We start from the raw sequence: 23,669 nt of genomic DNA on the forward strand, positions 1-23,669 counted from the left end.
TTTCAGGGAACTCATTTGGGAGCTCTGAGAAATATGTTGCAACAGGGTAAGGAAGTTGTGACATCCTTTGTTCCAAACTGAGCTCCTCCTTCATCCTCACCTGAGAGAGAAAAGCAAGCATGCTGCGTTCCTGTTTTCACCGTCCTCAGGGTCACATGACAGCTATGTTTGTTGTTTGCCACAACTACATGTGTTTTTTTTTAAATTGGATATCGATATCACAACTATATGAATACATGTCCGTCAGTCTGGCATTATGTAATAATTATATAACAAAGTGTATTTAATGATGGTTGCCTTTAGAATACACTTTCAACGTAGTGTGTAAGTGTTCTTTATGCAGTCATGTTAAAAAACGCTATATAAGTCGTATTATTTTGCGTGTATCACTTCTTGTTGTGATCTTTTCCTCCACCGAAAGCTGCGTTTGTTTGCAAACAAAGGACAGCCACGTGGAAAACGAGAGGCGTTTGGGAATTGTGTTTTTTCTATGGCCAAAAAGTAAGCGACAACTAGTATTTGAACTCAATTACCCATGATGCACCGCTAGGACCAGCTGAGTGGGTGCAGTGGGCTGGATTTTTTTTTCTGCCTGACAAGTATATATGGGTTCTGTGTTTACTGTTAGCTAGTTAGATCTTTTAGCTTTTGTCACCACCAGAACGTCACAATGTCCCGTCTACTTTGTTTGCCATAACTGATCGACAGCATATATTGTAAAAGTTAGTGATACACTGTTTCTCAAATACAGAGTTTTTATCCATACTTTTTTTGTTTTGTCCACTAACTGAAGAAGAAGCCTCATCTGGAAACATCTGCTCAAGGTAAACACTTTTCTCAAAGACGCACGTTTTAATGAGTTAGTGAGTTCTGAATCTATAAGTATTTTTGGCTTTTCGGTTCAAGTTTTGTCCTGCTGAGTAAAGCTAGTGTTGTTGTTGTTGTCAAGGGGTAACGGTCGGCAGGAGGCAAGTGTCCTTTGTCTAACCAGACGGAACACAGTGTGTTCTTCCTCTTGGTTACTTGGACAAATATTATACATATGCCTATATAGCCTAGATTTAACTTACTTATCTATAATTACTACTTAAATTAAGGTGCATAATGAGATAATTCAACGCTTTAATATATATTTAAAACAACAGAAACATGTATAATGTATTATTATCTTTTCCCTTGTCAATTTATCTTACTTTAAATAGTTCACAGTAAATAGTTAGATTTAAAAATGTAACACTTTAAAATATGGTTATGCTATTTTTAAATGTAATATTATTTTATGTACTTTATGGGTCTTAGTCACAGATACTTTTTTATTACAGTGTTTATTTTTTTTGTTTTCTTTAACTCCATAAAAAAAGCCTTGCAAAATGTGTATTGTTCCTGAGGATAATGACAAAGATCAGTCTTTTGTATTCTTTTTTATTCTATCTTTCTGCGTCACACACATCTGGATAAACCTGTACACCGGTCTTCTTGACAGTAGGTGCTGCTGAAAGCATATAACACACGTGAATAGGTGAAGTCTTCCTAGGCTGTGCCACAGTTAAAAAATATCCTGCGATTAATGACCTCACAGAAGGAAAGGCCAGACCTGCTGCCAACTTCAACACCGGCAGAGAGTTTAATGTGTTGATGAGATATCTTCAGGAACTTGAGAATTGGCTGTCCTAAATATACACCCAGTCTTTTTTGAGTCTAACTAAAGTTAATGGAACACATTGGTTGTTTGCTAAGTATAATAATCTCTAAGGTTACAGAAAAACATGGACTTACGGTTATTAGTAGCATTGACTTTGCACTTGTTCAAACAATGATTATGTAGTAGTGGCTGATAGCTTCCCTTCCCCCACTCTCTTTCAAAACAAACCCGAAAGAAATATATGAGACGCTCAACCGTCCTCTTTCCCGCCTCTGTCTCTTTGTTTTTCCATCTCATGCAAGTTCATTGTGTGCTGCAGGGCACAACTGTTTCGCAGCATTGATGATATAATGGGACCGGCTCACGGATTTATGGTTTCATTCCTTGAAACTACTTATTGCATTAAGCCGTTATGAAAGGCATATTAACATTACCCCATGGATTTTTATTTTGGTACACGTGATTTCTGCCTCTTGCTCTGTTTGTTTACCCATGGTGAATGTTCTCAATTTGTACCACAGTGATCCAATTAGGTTTTATAACTTTCTAAATGTATGAGCTATCCTCTCCTACCACATCATAGAATGCCATTATAAAAACATATACTACTGATATTTTATGAAAATATGTTTTTTTCTTTAATAATACAGCACTCCTCCATCCTCAGATCATCCTAAAGGTAAGTGAAGGCGTTCTGAGGTGGCAGCCATGGTGCTGATTCTGGGCAGAAGGATGACCAGGGAGGACTCTGGCATCAAAGATTCACCAGCTGTCAAACGCAAGGTGCAGTTAAACACTTTATGCTTCAATTTTACCTAATTAAAATAAAAAACGATGTCAATCTTTATACATGTATGTTGTTGTTGTTGTGGTTGTGTCTTAAGGTATTTGAGGTTGACTCCAAAACTTTTGCCAGCCAGGATGTCTTGGACTTCTGTTCTGGCTCATCCCACTCAGACGGCATCCTGCAGGTTTTCAATGAGTTTCGTGACAGCCGCCTGTTCACCGATGTTGTCATCAGCGTGCAGGGCCGGGAGTTCCCCTGCCACCGCGCCGTGCTCTCTGCCTGCTCCTCCTACTTCAGAGCCATGTTCTGCAACGACCACCGGGAAAGCCGCGAGATGCTGGTCGAGATCAACGGTATCCTGGCCGAGGCGATGGACTCTTTCCTCACCTATGTTTACACCGGCCGCGCCAAGATCACCACAGAGAATGTCCAGTTCCTCTTTGAGACTTCCAGCCTCTTCCAGATCTACACACTCCGTGACGCCTGTGCCAAGTTTCTTGAAGATCAGCTGGACCCTTGCAACTGCCTGGGCATCCAGCACTTTGCAGATGCTCATTCCCTGAAGCAGCTAGCCAGCCGCTGCCGCAGTTACGCCATGGCCAACTTCTCAGATGTGGCTCAGCATGAGGAGTTCCTCGACCTTCGCAAGGAAGAGTTAGAAGAGTACACTGCCAATGATGAGCTGTGTATCGGTAAGGAGGAGGTGGTGTTTGAGGCAGTGATGAGATGGGTGTACCACGGTGTGGAGCAGAGGAAGCCCATGCTGAAGGCCCTGCTGCACCATGTGCGGCTGCCCCTCCTGCACCCAAACTACTTTGTCCAGACAGTGGAAGGAGACCAGCTGATCCAGAACGCTCCAGAGTGCTACCAGCTTCTGCACGAGGCCAGACGCTATCATGTGCTCGGAAATGAAATGATGTCATCCAGAACTCGTCCACGCAGGTAACTAAAAGGATGTCCGACTAGTTATGAGGAAGGTTTCTATTTTAAGCACTTAGTAGGTCATTTATCCCCCATTGTATAGCAAGAGGTTACGATATGCTCATGAACTTGGTGCTCCCGGCAGTGTTGTTGTTACATCTATGTGTGTGTGAGAGAAAGAGAGAGAGAAAAACAGACACCCAGACAGACAGACAAAGTGTTTTTGTACTGAACAGACAAGTCGTCAATTGAAGGAGTCGTTCTTTTGTTGCCTTGTTTTGTAATGGAAATGATAATGAGGGAGGCAGGGCATGTTCCTACATCGACGGGTTGGCTTGAAAAAAATGAAATAATGTAATGCAAGTTATGGTAAGGAAATGTTGAGTCTTGTTTTCATACCAGCAGGGTAACTCACCTTGCTTATGTGTTCAGTTTACGCACCTGTTCTCTTATAACCTGTTTACCAAATGTTATTTAATTAACGGTGAGTTTGGAGAGTGGCCATTTGGATTAACAATATAGTAGTTAGTAGATAAAGGACTAAAGTCAACGCTGACTAAAATCATTGAATAAGATACAAAATGGACCATATGGTACCCTGCAGTAAAACAAACAACAGTACAGCTGCCTTTGTGTGTTAGACAACTCACCACAGTGCCAGCTGTCAGTTATTCAGGCAGTGAGACGTGTATTTCAGGTGTATTGTGTCAGTATCCAGGCAGATCTGTTCAAATCAGCCAGCCAATCAGTCCTCGCATTGGAAGCTTTGTTTGCCCTGAGGGCCAAATCTGCTCCTGCTCAAAACAGATGCCTGGTTCTCCCCTTTTTGTGTTTATCGGCGCCTTTTTATTCTCTTGGCAAGCCTCTAGGATGTAATTAATCACATGAGCACGCATTGCATACATGTACTTATCACACATAAAACAAAATGCTCGGCGACTGCCTCATAGAACACATGCACGTGAAACAAACAGCTCTCATCTCCCACCTGCGCCTGGCCTATATCCCATGTGGGGTAAAGTATAAAAGTAAAGTATACTTTTGTTTCACATTTGTACTTACAGTGGTTTCTAGAAAGTACTGGGATTCTTTATACAGTATCCGAAAACAAAAGAAGCTGCAGTTAATTAGCTCCCCCTGGGAAATGCCGTCATATCCATGGCATGTGTTAAACTGCCAGAGAGGAAAGCTTTGTGATTTTGGAAATTCAGCTCAAGCCTAGCCCTCAGTGTGTTTTTGTTATATTGATTGATACTTTCATTGTTAATTGAACTTTGCCTTTAAGATAAGCGTAGCTGTTTCTTTGGAAGCCACGACTCTGTTCCTGCTCTGGTACAAATTTCAGCTTTGTGTAATTTGAAATCCCTCTTAGTGGTGACATGTTTATTTGTCTTCATGACCTTTGTATAGGCCTCAAGATAAACAGTGGTTTAATTAGATATGATGATATATATTCTTTAATCTGTACACTCGTGTGAACTTAATGAACTTTTAATTTAAGATGCTTGTCTTGCCTTTTTATAATAACTGTGTTGTTTTTCCCTTCCATCTCCACATTGTTCATGTTTTTCTCTCTAACTCTCCTTGTCTGCTTACAGGTCGACTGGCTTTTCTGAGGTGATCGTGGTGGTGGGTGGTTGTGAGAGAGTGGGGGGCTTCAACCTGCCCTATACTGAATGCTATGAGCCAGTCACAGGAGAGTGGAGATCACTGGCCAAACTACCTGAGTTTACCAAGTCAGAGTATGCTGTCTGCGCCCTTCGCAACGACATCCTGGTGTCAGGTAAGAACCCACTGTTTTTTTTTTAATAACCATTCTATGGCATTCTCCTATCTGGGCATAAAATGAACACTGAGATACACATATACTGTATAACTATTAACTGTGGCAGTTGTCAAGTTACACGTTTGATCTGTTTTTTCTTAGCATGTTGTCTTTTATTTAAAACTTTTTTAGAAATAATCATAACTCATAGTTTGTTTGTATTTACAAATATTTTTGGCGATTTAAAATTCAGAATTGGCAGTTAATTTAAATCTCACCTTGGTTCAAATATTGTTACCCCAATTTCTTTATATTGTTACGGTGTTGGTTGTTACAAAACCCAGTAATAGTAAAATTGTGCAATTCCTAAATAGAACATTTCACAAGCGCACTCTTAAGGCAGAAGGTCGGTGTCTTTCTTGGCTTGGCTTGCCATCTGATTCCCGAGTGGAGTAGCAGGAAAGGGCCGGGGTGGCTGTTTGCCCTGTGTTCTTTTTACAGTGACAGCATGTTTGAGTTGAAGGAAAATATGAGAGCAACATCTGGATGCAAACTCCAGGCTCAGTGCTGTGAGAGGCTTTATTTGGCCAACTCAGTATATTCCTTCTGGCCAATCATCAGGGTCACCACCTTTTTCATCCGTTCAGCAGCTTTATGCAAACTGTATGCAACAACTTTACACTCCCTTTTGTTTTCAACTTCTGCAATAAGTTGTGCTGTTATTAGCCTGGAAAAAACCCTGAATCTGACTTATTGTACTGTCATTGCTCCCTGGCAAGGCTGCTGCATTTCTGGAGCTTAGCACGCGCCAAGTGTGGCGTAAGCCTCGTTTGTTAAAAGATGCCTAGATTAAACAAGACATTGGAATTACGTCTTTCGTATTGCCTGATGATGTCAGGGTGAAGGGAGTTCCTGAAGCCAAACATTGAGGTTGTGTATACAAGCTGCATGTTGGATAGAAACCAAGGAGGCTTTGTTTTCTTTTTTACTTCATTTTTGTGTGTGCAATAGTTACCGAGAATATGCATTGACAGTGACTGCTCATGCTCAGACATGTTTTGAATGAGCTACAAAACATTACTGGAGAAGAACGGAGGTTAAAAGATAAAGAGGGGAGATAAGAATTAAAGGGATGAAAAGAGAAAAAAAAGTTCTCTCCTTACGCCAATAGTGTGCAAGTGTTTCTTTTTTATGCTCTTAGTGTGCCAAGTCCTCGTGTGCTCAATCTGCCCTCAAGCGCTGCCTGGAATAGTCAACATACCCTTCCCCCTTGTCTCCGTGTCTCGTACACATCCGTACTGTACACACAACTGCTTGATAGCATATTAGGATCTCCATTGACCCGCTTCCTTCCTTTTATAACACATCTGCCCTGACACATTTAATCCCCTTTTCTCAATTTTATTTTTATTTTGCACTCTCTCAATCACATTCCCACACACACATGGATTCTGTCTGTCTGTCTGTCTGTCTGTCTGTCTGTCTGTCTGTCTGTCTGTCTGTCTGTCTGTCTGTCTGTCTGTCTGTCTGTCTGTCTGTCTGTCTGTCTGCCCCTCTCCTCATACTGGGAAATGGTGCAAATGCCTTGGAGAGCCTCCAGTCTCCAACACAGCTGCAGTTAGCTGTGGTCTTAAAGAGGATGTGGCTCAATTGAGCACAGTTAGCATGATTTCAATTATAATCTGATCTCACACAATAAATCAAGCGTGGTTAAAACCCCAGATTCATTTAATTAAATAAACGTTAACCATGACATTAAACTTAATTATTTAATCTTATTTGATAACCACTAATAAATAAAGCGTTTTGTAAAAGGACAAGTAATAATGTACCATGGCCAAGTACATTTCTGATCCCCTTACCCAACAAGGCAATGAAAAAAAACATTCATGTTGAACCCTGAAATAAAATAAATGTTTCTGTTTGCTACACATTGAATGTACCGCATATTTTCTTATCAGCTAATCAGCAGCAAAACACATGCGCTTGCCTCACACATTACAGAGCGGTCCATGTCACAGGTAGCCTGACAACAGGAATGTGACAACATACTGAGCTGTAAGAATACATCTTTGTTGGACCTCCCAATAACACTGCTTCTTGTTTTCTAAGAACAGTGATTACGGAAGGACATATTTGTTGAGAAAGGACTGCCTACAGTACTACTTATTTGAATTATGTTTCCTTGTGTGCAAGGCTCTGTTTGAAGTTGTTCGTCCTTTGTCAATGAGTTTTATGTATGCAAATATTTGAAAACAGAAGCCTCGGGGGCAGCAGACTGTCTGTCTCTTGTACTATCCAGAAGATTATCAAGCAGACACTTGCGACTAACTTCCTTCCCATGGCTCCTTCTGTCTGTCTGCTACTGTGTAATTTGAATGGAGGCAACATTAACACAGGCCTACCACCTGTCCTCTCTGTCACTCAACTACAGAAAGAAAAAAACTGTTTTTTGCACGTGAATACAAAAGAGGCCAATAAGCCTTTTGTTTAAACCTGCAGGCTTTCTTTATGCCTTTATCTTTGCCCCATATAACCACCCACCAGTGTCAGGACAACAAAAACACCCAATGGCAAGATGCAAACACAACAACAACAACAACAACAACAACAACAACAATGTGATGATGAATGGTTTTGCATTGTCCAGGACATATCATGTCTAAATTGATGTTGTTCAATAGGAAACGTTTCTTCTCTAAAGGGCAGCTTAAGGTTTTGACCTTAGGGGTGTTCTTATTAATTTTGATCATCTGTATTCCATTGACTGATACCACCACCATGTGATCAATTTAAGTCCCAGTGTGAAATAACACAGATTGTCACTGACTTATTTGTTTATGTGCTTTAGTCTTGTTGGTTTCCATTCTACATCCTGCTCCAAGATTGTTTTCTTTCGAACTCAATGTTTCATAAAAACCATCAGATAACTGCTATCAGATCTAAAAATAGTGCATTCGTCTCAATCGTTCACTTACTCTTTAAATGGCTTTTAAATAATGTTACATTTTCCTTTTTAACCTACATTTAAGGAAGTTTCCTTAGGTCTTGTCTGATTTACCTACATTTCATCATGTCTTTGTCTGTCATGGTTAAAGGTTAGCCTTTGTTGCCCTGTTTGGATTTCCCTTTGGTCTGTGAAGAGAGAGGGGTACATGTCAGGGCTAGTGACTGGGTCACACTGTAAGCTATTTGAGTGCCTGTTAATATTATCTCTTCATCTTCTTAAGGTGCATGTTTACCCAGAGACAACAGGTGATAGTCAGTCAGACTGCAGTTGTAGAAATGCTGTGGCTCTATTTGGTGCAAAAGGACCATTGTGTGTTTGCTATAGAAATGATAAACAAACAGAAAGTCCACACCTCTGCATTCATTAGGAAACACAGATGAATGTTTAAGTGTGTGTCTATGCATATCTGAAATGTGCCAATCTTGGTTTGTACTCTCAAGACCCAAATTCAGATACATCATGTCCAGTTAGGAGATAAGTATAACTAAACACACAACGCTGGCTGTTAACCAAGAACAGTCCTGGTTTATTTTTGAAACGTTTTATTATATTAGATCAACTGGATCACAAATGACAACAACAACAATCAGAGCTGTCCGGTGCTAAATGTTTTGTCCTGACTATTCACTGTCTTGCATTGGTTGTCCCTTGGTGCTTTCAGGTGGTCGTATCAACAGCAGGGACGTGTGGATGTATAACTCCCAGCTCAACCTGTGGATCAGAGTGGCTTCTCTTAACAAAGGCCGCTGGAGACACAAGATGGGCGTCCTACTGGGCAAGGTAAGCAGGGAGCCTAAATGTGGATCTATGCATCTCTATCCGGATGCATAGATACCTTAGCGTAGATGCCTGTGATGTAGGAAGTAATTCATAGTTCAGATTTCACTCCTTAGCACCTTCACCAAACTAGATAACTCTGTAATAAGTTATCTTTCTTGTATACCCAAAAGTAATCCTGTCTCTTATTTCCTTCATGATATATAGCGACTATGGATAATCTCTGATTTATAGAAATTCTGAGCCATCAAAACTAGCCAGTCACAATATAGGCAGCCTTCACTCACTTGAGGTTGTGATATTTTAGTAAACTGAGTGTACAACTCAGCACTAATCCGCGAAAACTGTTTCTACTCATCTGCTGTTACTATTTAAAGTCTCTTGTACAAAGCCAAGAGGACGTTCTTGTTTGAGGGCAATGGAAGTTTAGTGGACGTGTGCCAGCACCTCACACTTCCAAGTTGAGGTCTATCTTAGTCTACTAATATCATAATCAATGTGGCCCTGCCATACTGTAAGCCTGGAGTGGCTATAGATAGCTGTAAGAAACCCTGATAACCCTGTAAACACACACTGGATTTGAATACACTTACTCTGTAAATATGTACAGTACAAGGCTCTTCCTTTTCCTACAGCGTGCTGCATTCTATTTACAAGAAAGGAAACTCTATTATTAGTTTGAATTACTGTTTATTTTTAACCTCATGTTGTGTTTGCAAATGCTCTTAAACGAGTAGTATAGTCTGTTTTTATTTCATGGCATTCACTTCTGTCTTTAAAACGCGGTTGTCTGGACTATCTTTGTGTAAAACAAATGTTGACCACTTGAAAAACAATGATGTGGGTACCTCACGCAAGATTTTGAACTGTAATTATCTTTTATTGTGGTTGCGTAAAGAAGAACGGCCGTTAATTTATTGTTTAATGCAGGCAGAGAATATCTATTGTTTTTTTTAAAGCAAGCATAACCAGATGACTCACGCTCACACACACAAACTCATGCGTGTGCTTTAGCTATCATCACGTGTACACACACTTGTAAAAACAAACAAAGAACACGGGCACAAGTACAATTATTCTTGGAAACCTTTGGGCTCTAACAGAACTTTATTTACTTTGTCAGAAAGAGCCTCATCTTTAGGGAGTTGTGCAAATATATTTAAATAAAGATTGAAAGCTCTGCTTGTGGCAAATCTGTATTGGATTATTCCAAACAATGCTTAGTTGCCTTGCCCCGGAAAGAACAAACACATGTGCGTGCATGTGCAAACTACACAAAGGTCCTCGACAACAATGAGGTCATCATCTGGAGGGTCACACTCTGCCTGTGAAAGTCAGTGATTAACTCTGAAGTGAGTCATGTATCAAGTTAGAATCAAAACAAGATAGACCAAAATGAACTGCATCTTTGTCAAAATGACCAGGCGTCACTAACAACATAACAGAGGCAGTGATACATGTGTAGTGCTACGCTGCATAAACACATCTGTATCCCTTCCTTAACAACACATTCTTCTTATATTCTTTTCTGCGACCACTCTCTGTATTTGTCCCACACGTGGATCTGTCTCTATCTCTCCTTTTTCTTCTTCTCCTATTGTCTTCTTTCTGTCCGTCACAGAGGTATTTTCCGTTGTATTCAACCTAGTTCTATGCTATTGTCTCACCTCATGCCCTTCTTTGTTTCATTATTCCTCTGAACTCCATTTAATTTCTTCATATATTTTTTCCAGTTTGATCTGGAACGCTTTTGGTTATGTTTCCAGGTTATCTCAAAATCATAGGGTATCTTTTTTCACACCATTCTTCTTCCACCTCCTCCTCCTCCTCCTCCTCCTGAGTTTGAACCCAGTCATTTCCTCATTCTGTCTGTCATTTCCTCTTTTGATGTGCAGCACTTACTGTATGCTTCAGTTGGAATGGAGAAACAAGGCTGAGTGTTGTCAACAAGCCTGTATAAAGTCCATGTATGCTTGTTCAAGCTTTCGTGCAAAGAACCTCAGTAATGGCTTCCACTAACTCATTATTCAAACAATTTGCATACTCAGTAGACAAATCGTATATTTTAGGTTTTTCATGCTCAAACATGCCCACGTTTATCTTATAACCTATATCTAGATATACCTTGTGACTACCTTAAAGTTAAACCTAAAGCTGGTTCTTGTAGAGATAGCAGGACAAGATCACACATATTGTCTTGTTGGACTGGTCCTGTTTCCATGGAGTAGAAGCAAATATAGGTCACCGCTTGTTTGCCTCTCCCTGTTATGGCTGCACTTGGTGACGGCTGTTCTCATCTATCATGATGTCTCTCTCCCTCTCTTTCCTTTTCTTTATCTCTGTCTCGTTGTCACATCTCTATCTTTTCCCCTATACTCTGATGTTTTTTGCCCCCCAGAGTCCTGAGTGTTTCTATCGTGGTCACTACATCTCACCTCTCTGCATGTTAATCATTCAGCCTCTGACAGTGTTTGAGCGGGGTTATAAAATGAACGTGCTTACTCTGTGGTTGGCAAGTGTGTCTTCAGAAAGCCATGAATCACGTTTGGCTTTGTGTTCATGTGATAACCACATACCTAGAGTATATGCTGCCATTATGGAGCTAATGTGGAATGTGCCTATATAAATGCACTTGCACTTCTATATATTGAAACCATGCTGGATGTTTTATCATGTGACTTCAGGGGTGGGCCCAACTTCAACTTGATGGTGCTTTTAAGGGTCTGGTTAACGAAAGGATGAGTGAAATGTGTTTTTCTCTTGAATAAGATTCCCCATTACTCTGAGTAATCCTCAGCCCTCATTGACGACAATGTCTATAAACTTTTTATTTTTTTTATTTTAATCAACGGCAAGGTCTGGGGATTATCCCAAAAAATGTTTTTGGAGAGCTGCTTTCTGGAAATGTATCTTCCAGGCCACACAATCCCCTTATCTTTCTTTGGTTTTACTTTATTATCTTTCATTTGTAGCAACAAACAATCTGCTAAAATCAACCCATTTCAATTTGTCCAGTGAATGTAGAAACACAGAAACGTTCAAGAAGGTGTTTTAATCTGTATCAACTGACAGTTTAAAAAGGGGGTAGTTCGATGAGTTAGCCCAGGTGTCGAATGCAAATAAATCCACTTCCGTCTTTTTGTTCCTTATTTTTTCCTCCATCTCTCTTTGTGTCTTTGTTCCTCTCTTCTCTCTCTGCCTCTCTCCTTCTCACCTCTGTACTTGTTTATGCTTCAGATTTTGTGGAGACAGGAACAGCCTGAAGGGTTTCTGTTGCGTAACACGTTTCTGTTGATGAGCATTTGCTCTTGAAACATGATCTCCTTCCAGCCATTGAGGAAGTAGAAGTTTTACATAAACCTTTTCCTTCCAGTTTTGTTCCTCCATCCTCCATGCCTCATGTTCACATGTTGCCATTCATTGCGCTCCGGGGGATAGTATGTTTTACCACAAGGCATTTGTTATACTGTATATGAGTGCATATCTTGCGTCAACACAATTCTCCAGATTGTGATGCTTTAACTTCCAGTAAGATGTGTGTTTTTGTTTCGAGGCTCAGATCTCATCATCCAGTAAATGAAATTGGACCACATTTAATCAACCAATTTAGAACATTTAGTTTATAGACTGACTTTACAACGGGTTATTATTTTGATCTGTAAATTATAATGGGAATTAACAGAATATGTTGACGCCAGTTCATGGTTAGCAAATGCACTTTTTCCTGCAGTGTTAACAGTTATAAGAGCAAATAAGACAATGGTGCTTGCTCACAAGCAGTACGTTATCTTCCATCTACACTGGATAGACTGGTTCTCTATGTGCTGACGTCGAAGCTGTTGTTGATACTGTTGAACTAGTAAGCTATAATATAATTAAGCAATAGCTGGTATATGCTCATTATATCACAGCTAAGGGGCGTGGTTCGGCCCGACGCGAAGCAAACAGGCAGTTTGCTTTTCAGCCCAACGGTATACTGTTTTTCTCAGACGCGGAGGGATACTGACTTGTTGTGAAAAGTAACTTACAATTCTACCCGTGGTATACGCTCAGTATATCACGGCTAAGAACCAATCAGATTGCTTGATTTGACTTGTCCGTTTTATAAGCTCTCTTATACTGAAAGTGACGTGTTTATGTGGTGTATGTTCAAAAGTATATATCACACCTAAACACAACTCGTAACTTTTAATAATCATGCTCTGTGTGGTTCCCAGGCAGTCATTTCCACTCCGCTAATCTGAATGTGTGTCTGCCCTCAGGTATATGCTGTTGGTGGCTACGATGGGCAGAGCCGCCTGAGCAGTGTGGAGTGTTATGACTCCTTCTCTAACCGCTGGACTGAAATGGCTCCCATGAAAGAGGCGGTCAGCTCTCCGGCCGTGGCCAGCTGTGCCGGCAAGCTGTTTGTCATAGGAGGAGGACCTGACGACGAGACCTGTTCAGACAAGGTGCGAAACAGATGTGTTCTTCTCCAACTACACACTAAGGCACACACTGACGACAAGTGAGGTGTTACTTAACTTAGTTACTAGTTTTCAGTTATTATCAAATCAAGTTTTATTTATATAACACATTTTTAAAACAATTTTTGGTCGAGCCAAAAGCAATACAAACACTTTACTACAATAGCAAACAGAAGACAACAAATTATAACAGCAAAAATAAAAATCACACACCGAGAAATGTCAGGAGTCGTGCTCCGCTCTGACTAGAAGGCCAGGGAGAAGAAGTTAGTGGAGTGCAGAGCTTCGTGACCACAGAGCGTGTGAACGTTGTGATCATGATCAGCTGTTTTAGCGCAGTGCTGCTGTACAGACCGACGTTAACAGCAGCCCTGTCTGTGCACACGGAAACCGACTCTGTCGTCCGGTGATCTAACCGCCTTCTGGAAAAGCTTCACAAGTACGTCGGTACGCAAATGCGCTTTGTGACACAAGTAACGGTACGCATTTCAGATTGTACCTGCGTACCACTTATGTGCACCCCTGATTATAAGCATTATTTCCTTACAGGCCTATCCCTGAAAGGAAAATGCTTAATACAATAAAGCATCCTGAGTCACCAGTCATGAATAAACTTTTCTGTGGTAAAAATCAGGAACGACAGGCTTAACTGAAATAGTTTCATTATGTTTTGATTGACAGCATGATGCTAGAAATAAACAGGAAGAATGTTGAATTTGCTTCTATTTTGGTTAAGGTTCCTGTGTCATTTATGTATTCCTTGGAATAGCTGTTCTACTTGTTCTTGTACTTTCACGCCAGAGAACACGCATCTACAGGCTGAAAAGAGTTGACCTAACATGGCTGACTATTTGTACCTGGCTCCACGTGGACTAGAGTTCATGCTGACTCAAAAATCCCTAAAGTGACTTATTTCTGGAGTCTCCTACTGTAACAGCGTCATACCCATCGATCCAGTACTTTGTCTGTTGAAGTGTGTTGTTTGCTGCAGTCCGACACAAAGCTGTTTTGAAGTGGGCTATTTTCAAGTGATGTGGGTGAGAGAATGCTTGGATTGTATGCAAACCACACAGAGCCAAACTTATGTCAGCCCACAGAACAAACTAAAGAGAGTAAAACCACAGAAAGAGCTACACATATTTCAGTTATTTCTATGTGTCCCTTTCTTCTACCAGAATAAAACCCACCTAACTGCATGTAACTAACTGTATGTCACAGGTTCAGTGCTATGATCCAGAGGCAGACTCTTGGTTACTGAGGGCCAACATCCCCATCGCTAAGCGTTGTATCACAGCAGTGTCCCTCAACAACATGATCTATGTGTGCGGGGGTCTCACCAAGTCCATCTTCTGCTACGACCCCATAGAGGACTACTGGATCCATGTGGTTCACACCTTCAGCAAACAGGTAACAGATTCAATGCAGATACTAAGAACTCCAGGAACACACGGTTTTAACTCACCTCAAAGTATTCTAGAGCTGCAACCTTACATGTCTGCCTCTCTTTTGCTTCAGGAGAGCTGTGGCATGTCAGTGTGCAACGGCAAGATCTTCATCCTTGGTGGGAGAGGGGAAAATGGCCTGGCAAGCGACACCATCCTGTGTTACGACCCGTCATCGGGCATCATCACAGGAGTGGCCGCCATGCCACGGCCGATCTCCTACCATGGCTGTGTCACCATCCACCGCTACAATGACAAGTGCCGGAGGCCCTGACCATGAACAGGCACACAGAAACACACACTAAAGAACTTAAACCCTTCAAGTTCACTCTATGCACAACACACACACAAACACACACACACACAAACACACGATAACATACTTGTTTATAACAGGCCCACTTTGTCCATTTTACCGCTACCATACATTTATTTTCCCACAGCATCATGTAGCAATACTTCTGGTTACTCATGGTGGTGCTGTGAATCTTTTGCAGTTGTGTATCAAAGTTAAATCCAATCTGTAGAAATTAACATGGGTTGATGATGAGTTGTATATAACCTGAGCTAAAGTGGAGTCAGATCAACATGGCAGGTGTGCCTTGCATTAACAGTAACTGCACATTGTTGGGAATTAACAGATCCTAAATGATAGAAGTAAAGGGATTTGATTATCATACATTTTAAATAAATAGAAATGCAAAAAAACATTTTATTGAAAATGTTGTGAGTACATTTTAATTTGAGATTAATTTCTAATCCTAGGAATTGTGTTGCTGTGGTAAAACAATTCTAAACTCACTTATTTAAGAAATAAAGTAAAGTCACTTATTTGCTTCCATAATTGCATTCTTGGTGGATTCAATTAATGGGCGACAATGAATTATAACATTATTCAGTCAATTAATAATCATTTATTTAATTACAATAGTGGTTACAAGTATGTTAACAGTTTGAAACTGATCTACCCCACCCTGTGCTTTTATTACTGTGCAAAGTAACCTCATCCTGAGATTTCTGATGAGCTGAATTGAACTCAGGTTGTGCTGATGAACAAAAACCCTAAGGCAAAAAAAAAGAAAATTGCCCTGACAACAATGAGCCAAGAATTATCTACCTGCAGCAGAAGACATATTTGTTGACTGACAAATCAAAGATCAAAAGCTTTATTTGTCATATGCACAATAGCTGCAGCATAGTTTTGTCAAAGAAAATCTTGAGTCTCAAGCTCCCCCAATAGTGCAACATTCAATATTCTTAAAGGTCCCATGTCATGGCCATTTCTACTGATCATATTTCCATTGTTGAGGTCTACTAGAATAGATTTAAATTGTGCAATTTTCCAAAATCACATTGGTTTCTCATACAGCATCTCTGTATAGTATGTGTGTTCACCAGGTATTCACTCGCTGTCCTAAACGGCTTGTTGGAGCTCCTGCCCCCCCCTGTGTAGAGCATTTCTCCGCGATCCCAACTCGTCTATTACCAGCGCTCAGGGAGCTATATGCAAGTCAATGGGGACTCCCTGTTAGTTAGCCAAGGGATCCTGGTGTGTGAGGTGCTCCGCAGATTGGTTCATTTGGGCCAAAAAAGCATGACATGGGCCCTTTAACTAAGTTGGCCAGGTCAGATCTACTGTATAACAATGTACCCAATGTTCTCCATGCAATCCTTCAGAACAGTACAGCATGGTACTAGTAAAGAACATTAAAAAGTACTGCAATTTTTTTTAACTCCTTTCTTGATACTTAAAATGACCTTGATAAAAATGTGGTACAGTCAGTCAGCTGCTCTTCCACGGTATCAGTGGTCATAGGGTAAAGAGAAGAGATAAAATGTGCACACTATACAAAAATATTGGAACACAGCCACTGTTGTCTCTGCCCTCTTGTTTCCTTGTTCACTTCCCGTGTGCATTTCCCTTCTCCTCCAGCTGTGTCATCACCTCAAACTTCGCTATCTCCTTTTTTGTTTTTGCTCTATTTTAATTATTATTACATTCATTACAGACTGTTTTATTTTTTAAATTATCTTAAGTTATACTTGTTTGTCTTTTTTACAATTGGATTTTTACTGTATTATGAGTAGCTTTAGTGTGTGTTTTTCATATCAATGTTTGTTCATTGATGTACTTGGTGTATGGGTGTTTTTTTAGATGTGAGAAGCCTTTGTAGATCAAACTCAAAGACTGCTCTGAATAAGTGGTGTGCATGCTGGGTATGTGTGTGTGTATGTGACTTTTACGACTGAGCCTAAATGTGTAGGAGCCAAAAAGTATATCAATGACTGTTAGTGTAAGCATCACACGACTGTTCTTCTGTTCACAGAAGTTTTAACACTGATGGTCACACCTCTCACCTCTGCACTTACATGTAAAGATGTAATTTGGGGTACCTGTAGGTATGTCAAAGTGTATATGTGTGTATTTGTGTTTACTGGTAAGCTTAGGTGGTGTGTGTAGCAGTGCTGCACCCCACACAGGGAGGGGGTTAAGAGTTTTGAATGGGACGTGTTTTGAATGATGTGGCTCACGGTGAGTAAAAGTCACCTTTTACTATAGTAGGTGTTAATAGACAAGAGTATGTTTTCTTTGTGTATTTAAATGTGCTTATTTTTTGGTTGCATATTACGTTTTCTCGTAACTGAGGACCCCAACAGTGCACTTAAATGTAGAACCTTAAGCCAATGATTTCCTTTTTGTTTTACTGTATCAGTAAATGTTCTTTGCTTTCATGTGACGTATGTGTGAGACCAGAAGGGAACCTTTAAGCTCCTCTTGTTAGCCACTACCTGCTAAATCTCTGATGAAAAGACACAATAACTGCTACAATAGAACAATGTCAAGAGTCAATAAGAGATCTTTGGCTTTACATTGGAGGTTGAAAGGTTGGTTGTTTCTCACAATACAGACAGCGTTCTTCCAACTGTCACAATGGCAAAAGCCATCCTCCAGGCGTTATCTCTAATGAGCGCAACAGAAATATAGGTTGTAAAGAAACATTCTCAGTCCTTAACATAGGTAACTCAACTGTACTGAAGGGTGTCTCCGGAGACAAGAGGACATTTGGGGGTAAGAATGTGGTAGTGCAAAAGAGTCAGAAGGAGTTAGACAAATGGTGAGTGAGAGAAAGAATTTGAGTGTGTGTGCGTCACACATAACAACACTATATGTTGATTTATTGATTTTCATTATTTTCTATGTAGAGGCCTCTAAACATTGTTTACTTTGATAAGATTGTTCATTGTTCTTATCAATTGATCTGTGTTTCTTTCATTTTGATTGTTGTGGAGAACAGAAATATTTTGATTCCCTTATGCAAAAATGGCATGCCAACTCAAACCCCCAAAAGCGGACTGTTAAAGTTGAGTGATGTATTTTAATATGAATGTAGTTATAAACCAAAGTGGATTAGATTCAAGCACAAAGGTTACTTTGTTGTAAAATCGAAATGGATAAACAATGTTTGCATGCAAGGTGGGGGGCTTGAGTTTGTTGAATAATGCCCGATGTGCCTTAATTAAAAAGAATGACGAGTGGGGTATTTAATGGTATCATTTTGATATAAATTGTCCTTATTGATGTATGATGTGATATTTTAACACCACTTACTCCTCAGACGCTCTTTGTTCAACTACGAGAAAGTTTTGGATTTTTGTAAACTGCATAATGTTGAAATGTAATGGTTGACTTGCGTAAGAGAAACATCAATAAAGTGTTTTCTTTCCGTATCGCTACTTGTGTCCTGACCTGTTTTGTTCTGTATTTGAATGCGTTGTCAAATGATAATGGTGATGTAGATTATCTTCATGACAGCTTTCAATATTAAGCTAAGAGGGATGTCCTGATAATAGATTTTCTGTGAAAGAAATCAGAAGATTGAGATGTAATGAATGAAGTTGACACAACCATTTACTGAACATTTTCATTTGAATTAGTATCAGCATATTGAACTTCACACCATAAACACGAGGGAGATAGAAATGAAGCAATTGTACTAAAGGTTTGAACCCACTGCACCACTTACTACACCACAGATTTCAATAGAGACGTCAAATATTTGTTACCACCAACAAGAAATACAAAACGTACAATACATACAATACTGTCTTATCAAACTTTATCAATCTGCTTCAAATGGTTAATGCATCCTGTTTCATCAAGGGATGAATCAATCATGTTGGTGATCTGTTTATGAGCCATTGTGTTGAACAAGAAAACAGCACATAAAACCACACATATTGTTTCAAGGATTGAGCAACTTGTGTTACATAAAGGCCTTTGTGTTTGGTCTTATGTGTTGATTTATGTTCTCCTTATTATGGTTTGGTTCAATGAAAACCACAAAAATTCTTCTCACAGATTCTTATGTCTCTCAAATCACACTAAACAATATGGAAAGTATTTAGCGTTCATCAATAGAGACTACTAACACACACTCACAGACAGGAAAACACTCTATTTCTTACTTGTGTCAGTTCATTAATCTATTAAATTCACATGGCAATTGCAGCTTACATCCATACTCATCTTTAACATCTACACTGCTGAAAGAGAGGTTTATTTTTTACAAATTACAACAACAACAAAAATGTGCTCATTGCTTTACATACATGCTTTTTGAAATGCGTCAGAATGATGAATATTAATTGTTTTTTACCATCTAATACTCATGTATTGTGTGGCTCAAATGAAACTCATAGCTGTATGGATAACAGGTTCACTTGTGGACTTGATTAAAGGAATGATAGAGAGGCCTAATGCAATGATACTAGGGACATAATTTACCTTAACATCATGTCCCTAGTATCATTGCTTTAGGTATGCCTTAAATGTACTCATCAGAAACTTGTTTCAGTTCATGCCAGGTGTTTTTCATAGCATGCTATTTAACATTGCAGTCACACTTAAACATGTAAAGGCCTATATTTAGTAAGAATTTGCAGTCTTAATATACATATAGGGTCAATAGTCAATATCTATACTCTCCTGGCTTAAAAGCAAGTATATATGTTTGTAGACATATTTCGGCCATAGTCAGATTCCTTTTTGTATTTTCCATTGAATCAATCATGAAATTAAAAAAATTACGATAGAGAAGTTAAATAATTATAGAGTTTATTGTGTATTGTTACATCTTGTAAATCATGCAATAATCAGATAAAAGCTTTAAAATATTCATGGGGGTGTAAGACTACTACCACTAGTGCCAATATAAGAGTGAATTAAGACTTCTATCCAGAAGTGCTAGGATTATTTAAAACATGTTTTAATATATAATAATATAGTGAACAAACTAAAGAGAGATTACAATGCATAATGTTTACATTGAGTGTGTTCCGACGGTTCCGACCTTAGCGTCATCTGTTCTGTAGAATACTGGTCCCTGGTGGCTGTTTTGATGAAGTGCAAAGCTAACTGTCCACCACTTAGTTAGCTTACTTGTCCACCTCGAGATTTAGCAATTTACTAAACACAAGTGTGGAAATTGATATAGAATAACTCAAAGGATATGTTCCCACTGAATTAAAACACACGCCTCACACAGAGACGTTGCTCTGCAACACAGGGTGCTCCAGTAAGTTTGCATTTCAAATTGATTCAATCGGTGTCTACAAATGTGTGCTAACGTTAGCTAAATTAGCAAACAAAGATAGCGTTTGTTTAACGTAACGGGGCTACCGGCTACACGAAAGACAGGCACGGATTTATGCAAATACACAGTTTGATAGACAGACTGGTGGCCTAACGTTTAATGTGTTTGTTAAGATAACTTGGCTCATTGAAGGCTATGGTTGCGCTGCTAATGTTAGCTGTGTGCATTAGCCTCACTGCTAGCCGGCTAATTTGATGCTAACTACCATCACAAATCCCAATCTTAAAGATTGTATTGTCATATACACAGCTACAGTGTAGTTATGCAATGGAAGTCTTGGGTCACTGGTTCCTCAAACAATGCACTTTACATATATACAAGAGTAACAAGACAAAAAACAAAGTACCATCACAACTGGCTGTGATATAATATTGATGTGACTAGCTTGCATTAGCTGTTTATATATGCATGTTTGCTAATATCATCTTCTTTGCAGGCAGCTATGTCCGGGATTAAAAGGAAAATAGAAGACAATGACCCCGATTATGATGACATTTCGCTGTTCCAAAACAGTAAGAGAAACAAAGCAGTTGAACATAATGGTAAGTTCATGATCTGAACCCTATCACAGTACATCTTGTGACAGCTTACAAGTAACTGTACTTATTGATCCCGGCTCTTTAATTTGTGTTACTCCTTCAGCCCGAGAAGCAGCGGTACAGAAGATTGAAACCATCATCAGAGAGCAGTTTTCTTTAGAGATGAAGAACAAAGAGCATGAGATAGATGTGATAAGCCAGGTATCTGAATGACTGGAAAAGTATCTTTTATTATTTTCATTATACTATAATTGACTTGTTTGTATCAGTGATGAGGACATACAGATGGTCACTTACATTTTGAGTTGTATGCTTACAGTTTAAAGAAGAGTATTTTGGTTATTTGCTTTTCGCTATGTTGCAGCGACTCAATGAAGCCAGGAGGATGATGGACAAGCTAAGGGCATGCATAGTGGCCAATTACTATGCCAGCGCTGGAATAATAAAGCACCCAGAGGTAAGTTAAGATATGTTCATATATTGACAGCTGCTCTAAGCCAGTGGTATAGAACAGTGGCAGCAACCACCATTTCTTCTGTGTCCTAGCATGCTTCTAAGAGTGACCCTGCCATGCTGAACCATCCAGCCATCCGCCGGTTCCTAGAGTCCCCATCCCGGTCCTCTTCCCCTCTCAATCAGGGCTCTGAGACTCAGTCTCTGGCCCAGTCAGAGTCCGAGTCCCTCTCACAACAAGGAGAGGGGGCTGAGAGGGAAGGAGAGGGAGCATGGAGAGAGGACGGCAGCAGGCAGGACCGCAGACCAGGGCGCAATACCGGCAAGGTGAGTTCAATCGACCAAGCAGACCGTGTTAATGGTTATGTGAGAAAGAAAAAAAATGGTAACAGCATTAGTCTTGCGTTTTTATTATCTTTCATAAATCCTTAATGTTCTCCATTTTTTGTTGTAGGACACATTTGGTGTGCCATTGTCTTCAGGAGCTGAGCAGAGGGTTACATACCACCCTACCGGAAATGAAGCCTCAAGACTGTATGCAAAAAAGACAATTGTTGTGGGGAATGTTTCCAGGTATGTAACTAAACTAAGCAAACGTTTGAATCACTTAGTTTCTCAGGAAGTTGTCAAACTGTTTATATGATGAAAAAACATGTACCTACTGATCACAATTATGTGTTTAAAGTTTATATACTAATATCACTTAAAATACAAAGTAGACAGAAGCAACAAAAAAACTGTTCTGGATGCTCACATTTGTAAACTAGTCAACTCCAGGTGAATGCAAGATCCTCTCGGAGTCAAACGGGTCAACCATAAAAAAAGGAAAGCCGAGTCAAAGATAAAGCTAAAATTGCCTTTTTTTCTGTAATCAGCAAAGTGGTTTGTCTTAGCCTTTTTGAAGGGATGTGTAAAGTAAAACCTATAAATAATTTAAAAGGCATACATTGACTTAAGATTTTAGCAGGTAGTTATCTTTGACAAGAACAAATGTACAACCTACTTTTTGTAAATGGGTGATGCAACTGCCATGTATTTAAAAATCACATTAAAAAAAATGGAAAAACAGGCATCACAGGAAGCAACTCTGCATGGTGGTGGGAATGGTGGTAGGAACCTATTTGTACATAAAATTGACCAGACTACAGGTGAACTGTGCACTAGAGGGGTTGTTATTTCAAATGAGTAATTGCCCCTGTATAATTGGCATGTATCTCCATCACAAGCACGTTTTAAAGCCTAGTCTATTTGTTGAATTTGAATCTACAGTGAATAGTTAAGTTAGAAAAATGTAACCTGTTAAAGACAGTTAATAACAAATAAATGCAATTACATTTGTTTGAATTTACCTCTAATGTCAACTTATTAATCATTTCATGTATTTCATTCCCTGGCAGGTTCTATTTGGATCCGCTTCGATTCCACAATTCATCGATTGTTGTCTTTCACTCTCAGGTACATTCCCCCAGATAAGCGGGAAGAAAATGACCAGTCGACCCACAAGTGGATGGTGTACGTCAGAGGCTCCAGGAGGGAACCCAGCATCGACCACTTTGTAAAGAAAGTCTGGTTCTTCTTGCATCCCAGCTACAAACCCAACGACCTAGTGGAAGTCAGGTTTGTGTGTGTTTGTTTTTCCGTATATTTGAGACCAAGTGAGTAAGCACTCCTCAGTCATGTGCACATTTTCTGATAAAGGCAGGGCTCCTCTGTTGTTAAACAAATAAGCTCTTGGGTGCTGTTTCATGTGGACTAAAGACAATTTAAGTCGGAGAGATAAGAACAAAGTTTCTCTAAATAAGATTCACGTGTTTTGTTGCCCACAGAGACAGTGTTTAGTTTACTTCTAAATGCATATTATTATTTTAGGTTTGTAGTTTTCCTCATCTCTTTTGCTGAACTAAGAAAGGAAACTCTTCTGAATAATATCAATCAATCAATCAATGTTTATTTATATAGCCCAATATCACAAATGTTACATTTGTCTCAGTGGACTTCACAGTTTGTACAGAATATCAGTATGACAATACGACACCCTCTGTCCTTAGACCCTCACATCGTACAAGGAAAAACTTCCAGAGAAAACCCACAGTTTAAAGGGGAACATGGGAGAAACCTCAGGGAGAGCAACAGAGGAGGGATCCCTCTCCCAGGACGGACAGACGTGCAATAGATGCCGTGTGTAAATTGAAAAGATAATACATTTACAACAT

General features: G+C 39.7%; 2 protein-coding genes across 6 annotated transcripts in view; both read left to right on the top strand.

Annotated features, from left to right (window-relative positions):
• The first annotated feature begins 605 nt into the window (after positions 1-605).
• Positions 606-16,140, top strand: klhl24a (kelch-like family member 24a). Of its 3 annotated transcripts, none has more exons than XM_010795359.1 (8): positions 606-824; positions 2,293-2,425; positions 2,563-3,371; positions 4,949-5,133; positions 8,787-8,905; positions 13,165-13,353; positions 14,587-14,775; positions 14,884-16,140. In XM_010795359.1, exons 2-8 carry the CDS (start codon positions 2,351-2,353, stop codon positions 15,082-15,084), a joined length of 1,767 nt encoding a protein of 588 aa, XP_010793661.1. In that variant the 5' UTR covers positions 606-824; positions 2,293-2,350; the 3' UTR covers positions 15,085-16,140. The 3 variants fall into 3 exon arrangements, with proteins under 3 accessions (XP_010793661.1, XP_010793659.1, XP_010793660.1); XM_010795357.1 differs by having other exon boundaries at positions 607-824; positions 2,527-3,371; XM_010795358.1 differs by having other exon boundaries at positions 607-824; positions 2,310-2,425; positions 2,527-3,371.
• A 4,084-nt stretch (positions 16,141-20,224) lies between these two features.
• Positions 20,225-23,669, top strand: part of yeats2 (YEATS domain containing 2) — a 24,306-nt gene continuing 20,861 nt past the window's right edge. For all 3 annotated transcript variants that reach the window (XM_010795361.1, XM_010795362.1, XM_010795363.1), the window contains exons 1-7: positions 20,225-20,386; positions 20,901-21,006; positions 21,107-21,204; positions 21,368-21,460; positions 21,550-21,783; positions 21,911-22,029; positions 22,912-23,073. In XM_010795361.1, the coding sequence (XP_010793663.1) occupies positions 20,907-21,006; positions 21,107-21,204; positions 21,368-21,460; positions 21,550-21,783; positions 21,911-22,029; positions 22,912-23,073 (806 nt within the window). In that variant the 5' untranslated portion in view covers positions 20,225-20,386; positions 20,901-20,906. The remainder of the gene's footprint in view (positions 20,387-20,900; positions 21,007-21,106; positions 21,205-21,367; positions 21,461-21,549; positions 21,784-21,910; positions 22,030-22,911; positions 23,074-23,669) is intronic.

Source organism: Notothenia coriiceps, unplaced genomic scaffold (assembly GCF_000735185.1).
Source record: "Notothenia coriiceps isolate Sejong01 unplaced genomic scaffold, NC01 NC01_scaffold00037246, whole genome shotgun sequence".
NCBI lineage: Eukaryota > Metazoa > Chordata > Actinopteri > Perciformes > Nototheniidae > Notothenia > Notothenia coriiceps.

What these genes read in the sequence shown, in the direction of transcription:
- klhl24a (XM_010795357.1), top strand. Translation starts at nt 2,351, where the DNA reads ATGGTGCTGATTCTGGGCAGAAGGATGACCAGGGAGGACTCTGGCATC. An exon ending in CAACGACATCCTGGTGTCAG is followed by an intron (nt 5,134 to 8,786) that starts GTAAGAACCCAC and finishes TGGTGCTTTCAG; the next exon opens with GTGGTCGTATCAACAGCAGG. An exon ending in ACGAGACCTGTTCAGACAAG is followed by an intron (nt 13,354 to 14,586) that starts GTGCGAAACAGA and finishes TGTATGTCACAG; the next exon opens with GTTCAGTGCTATGATCCAGA.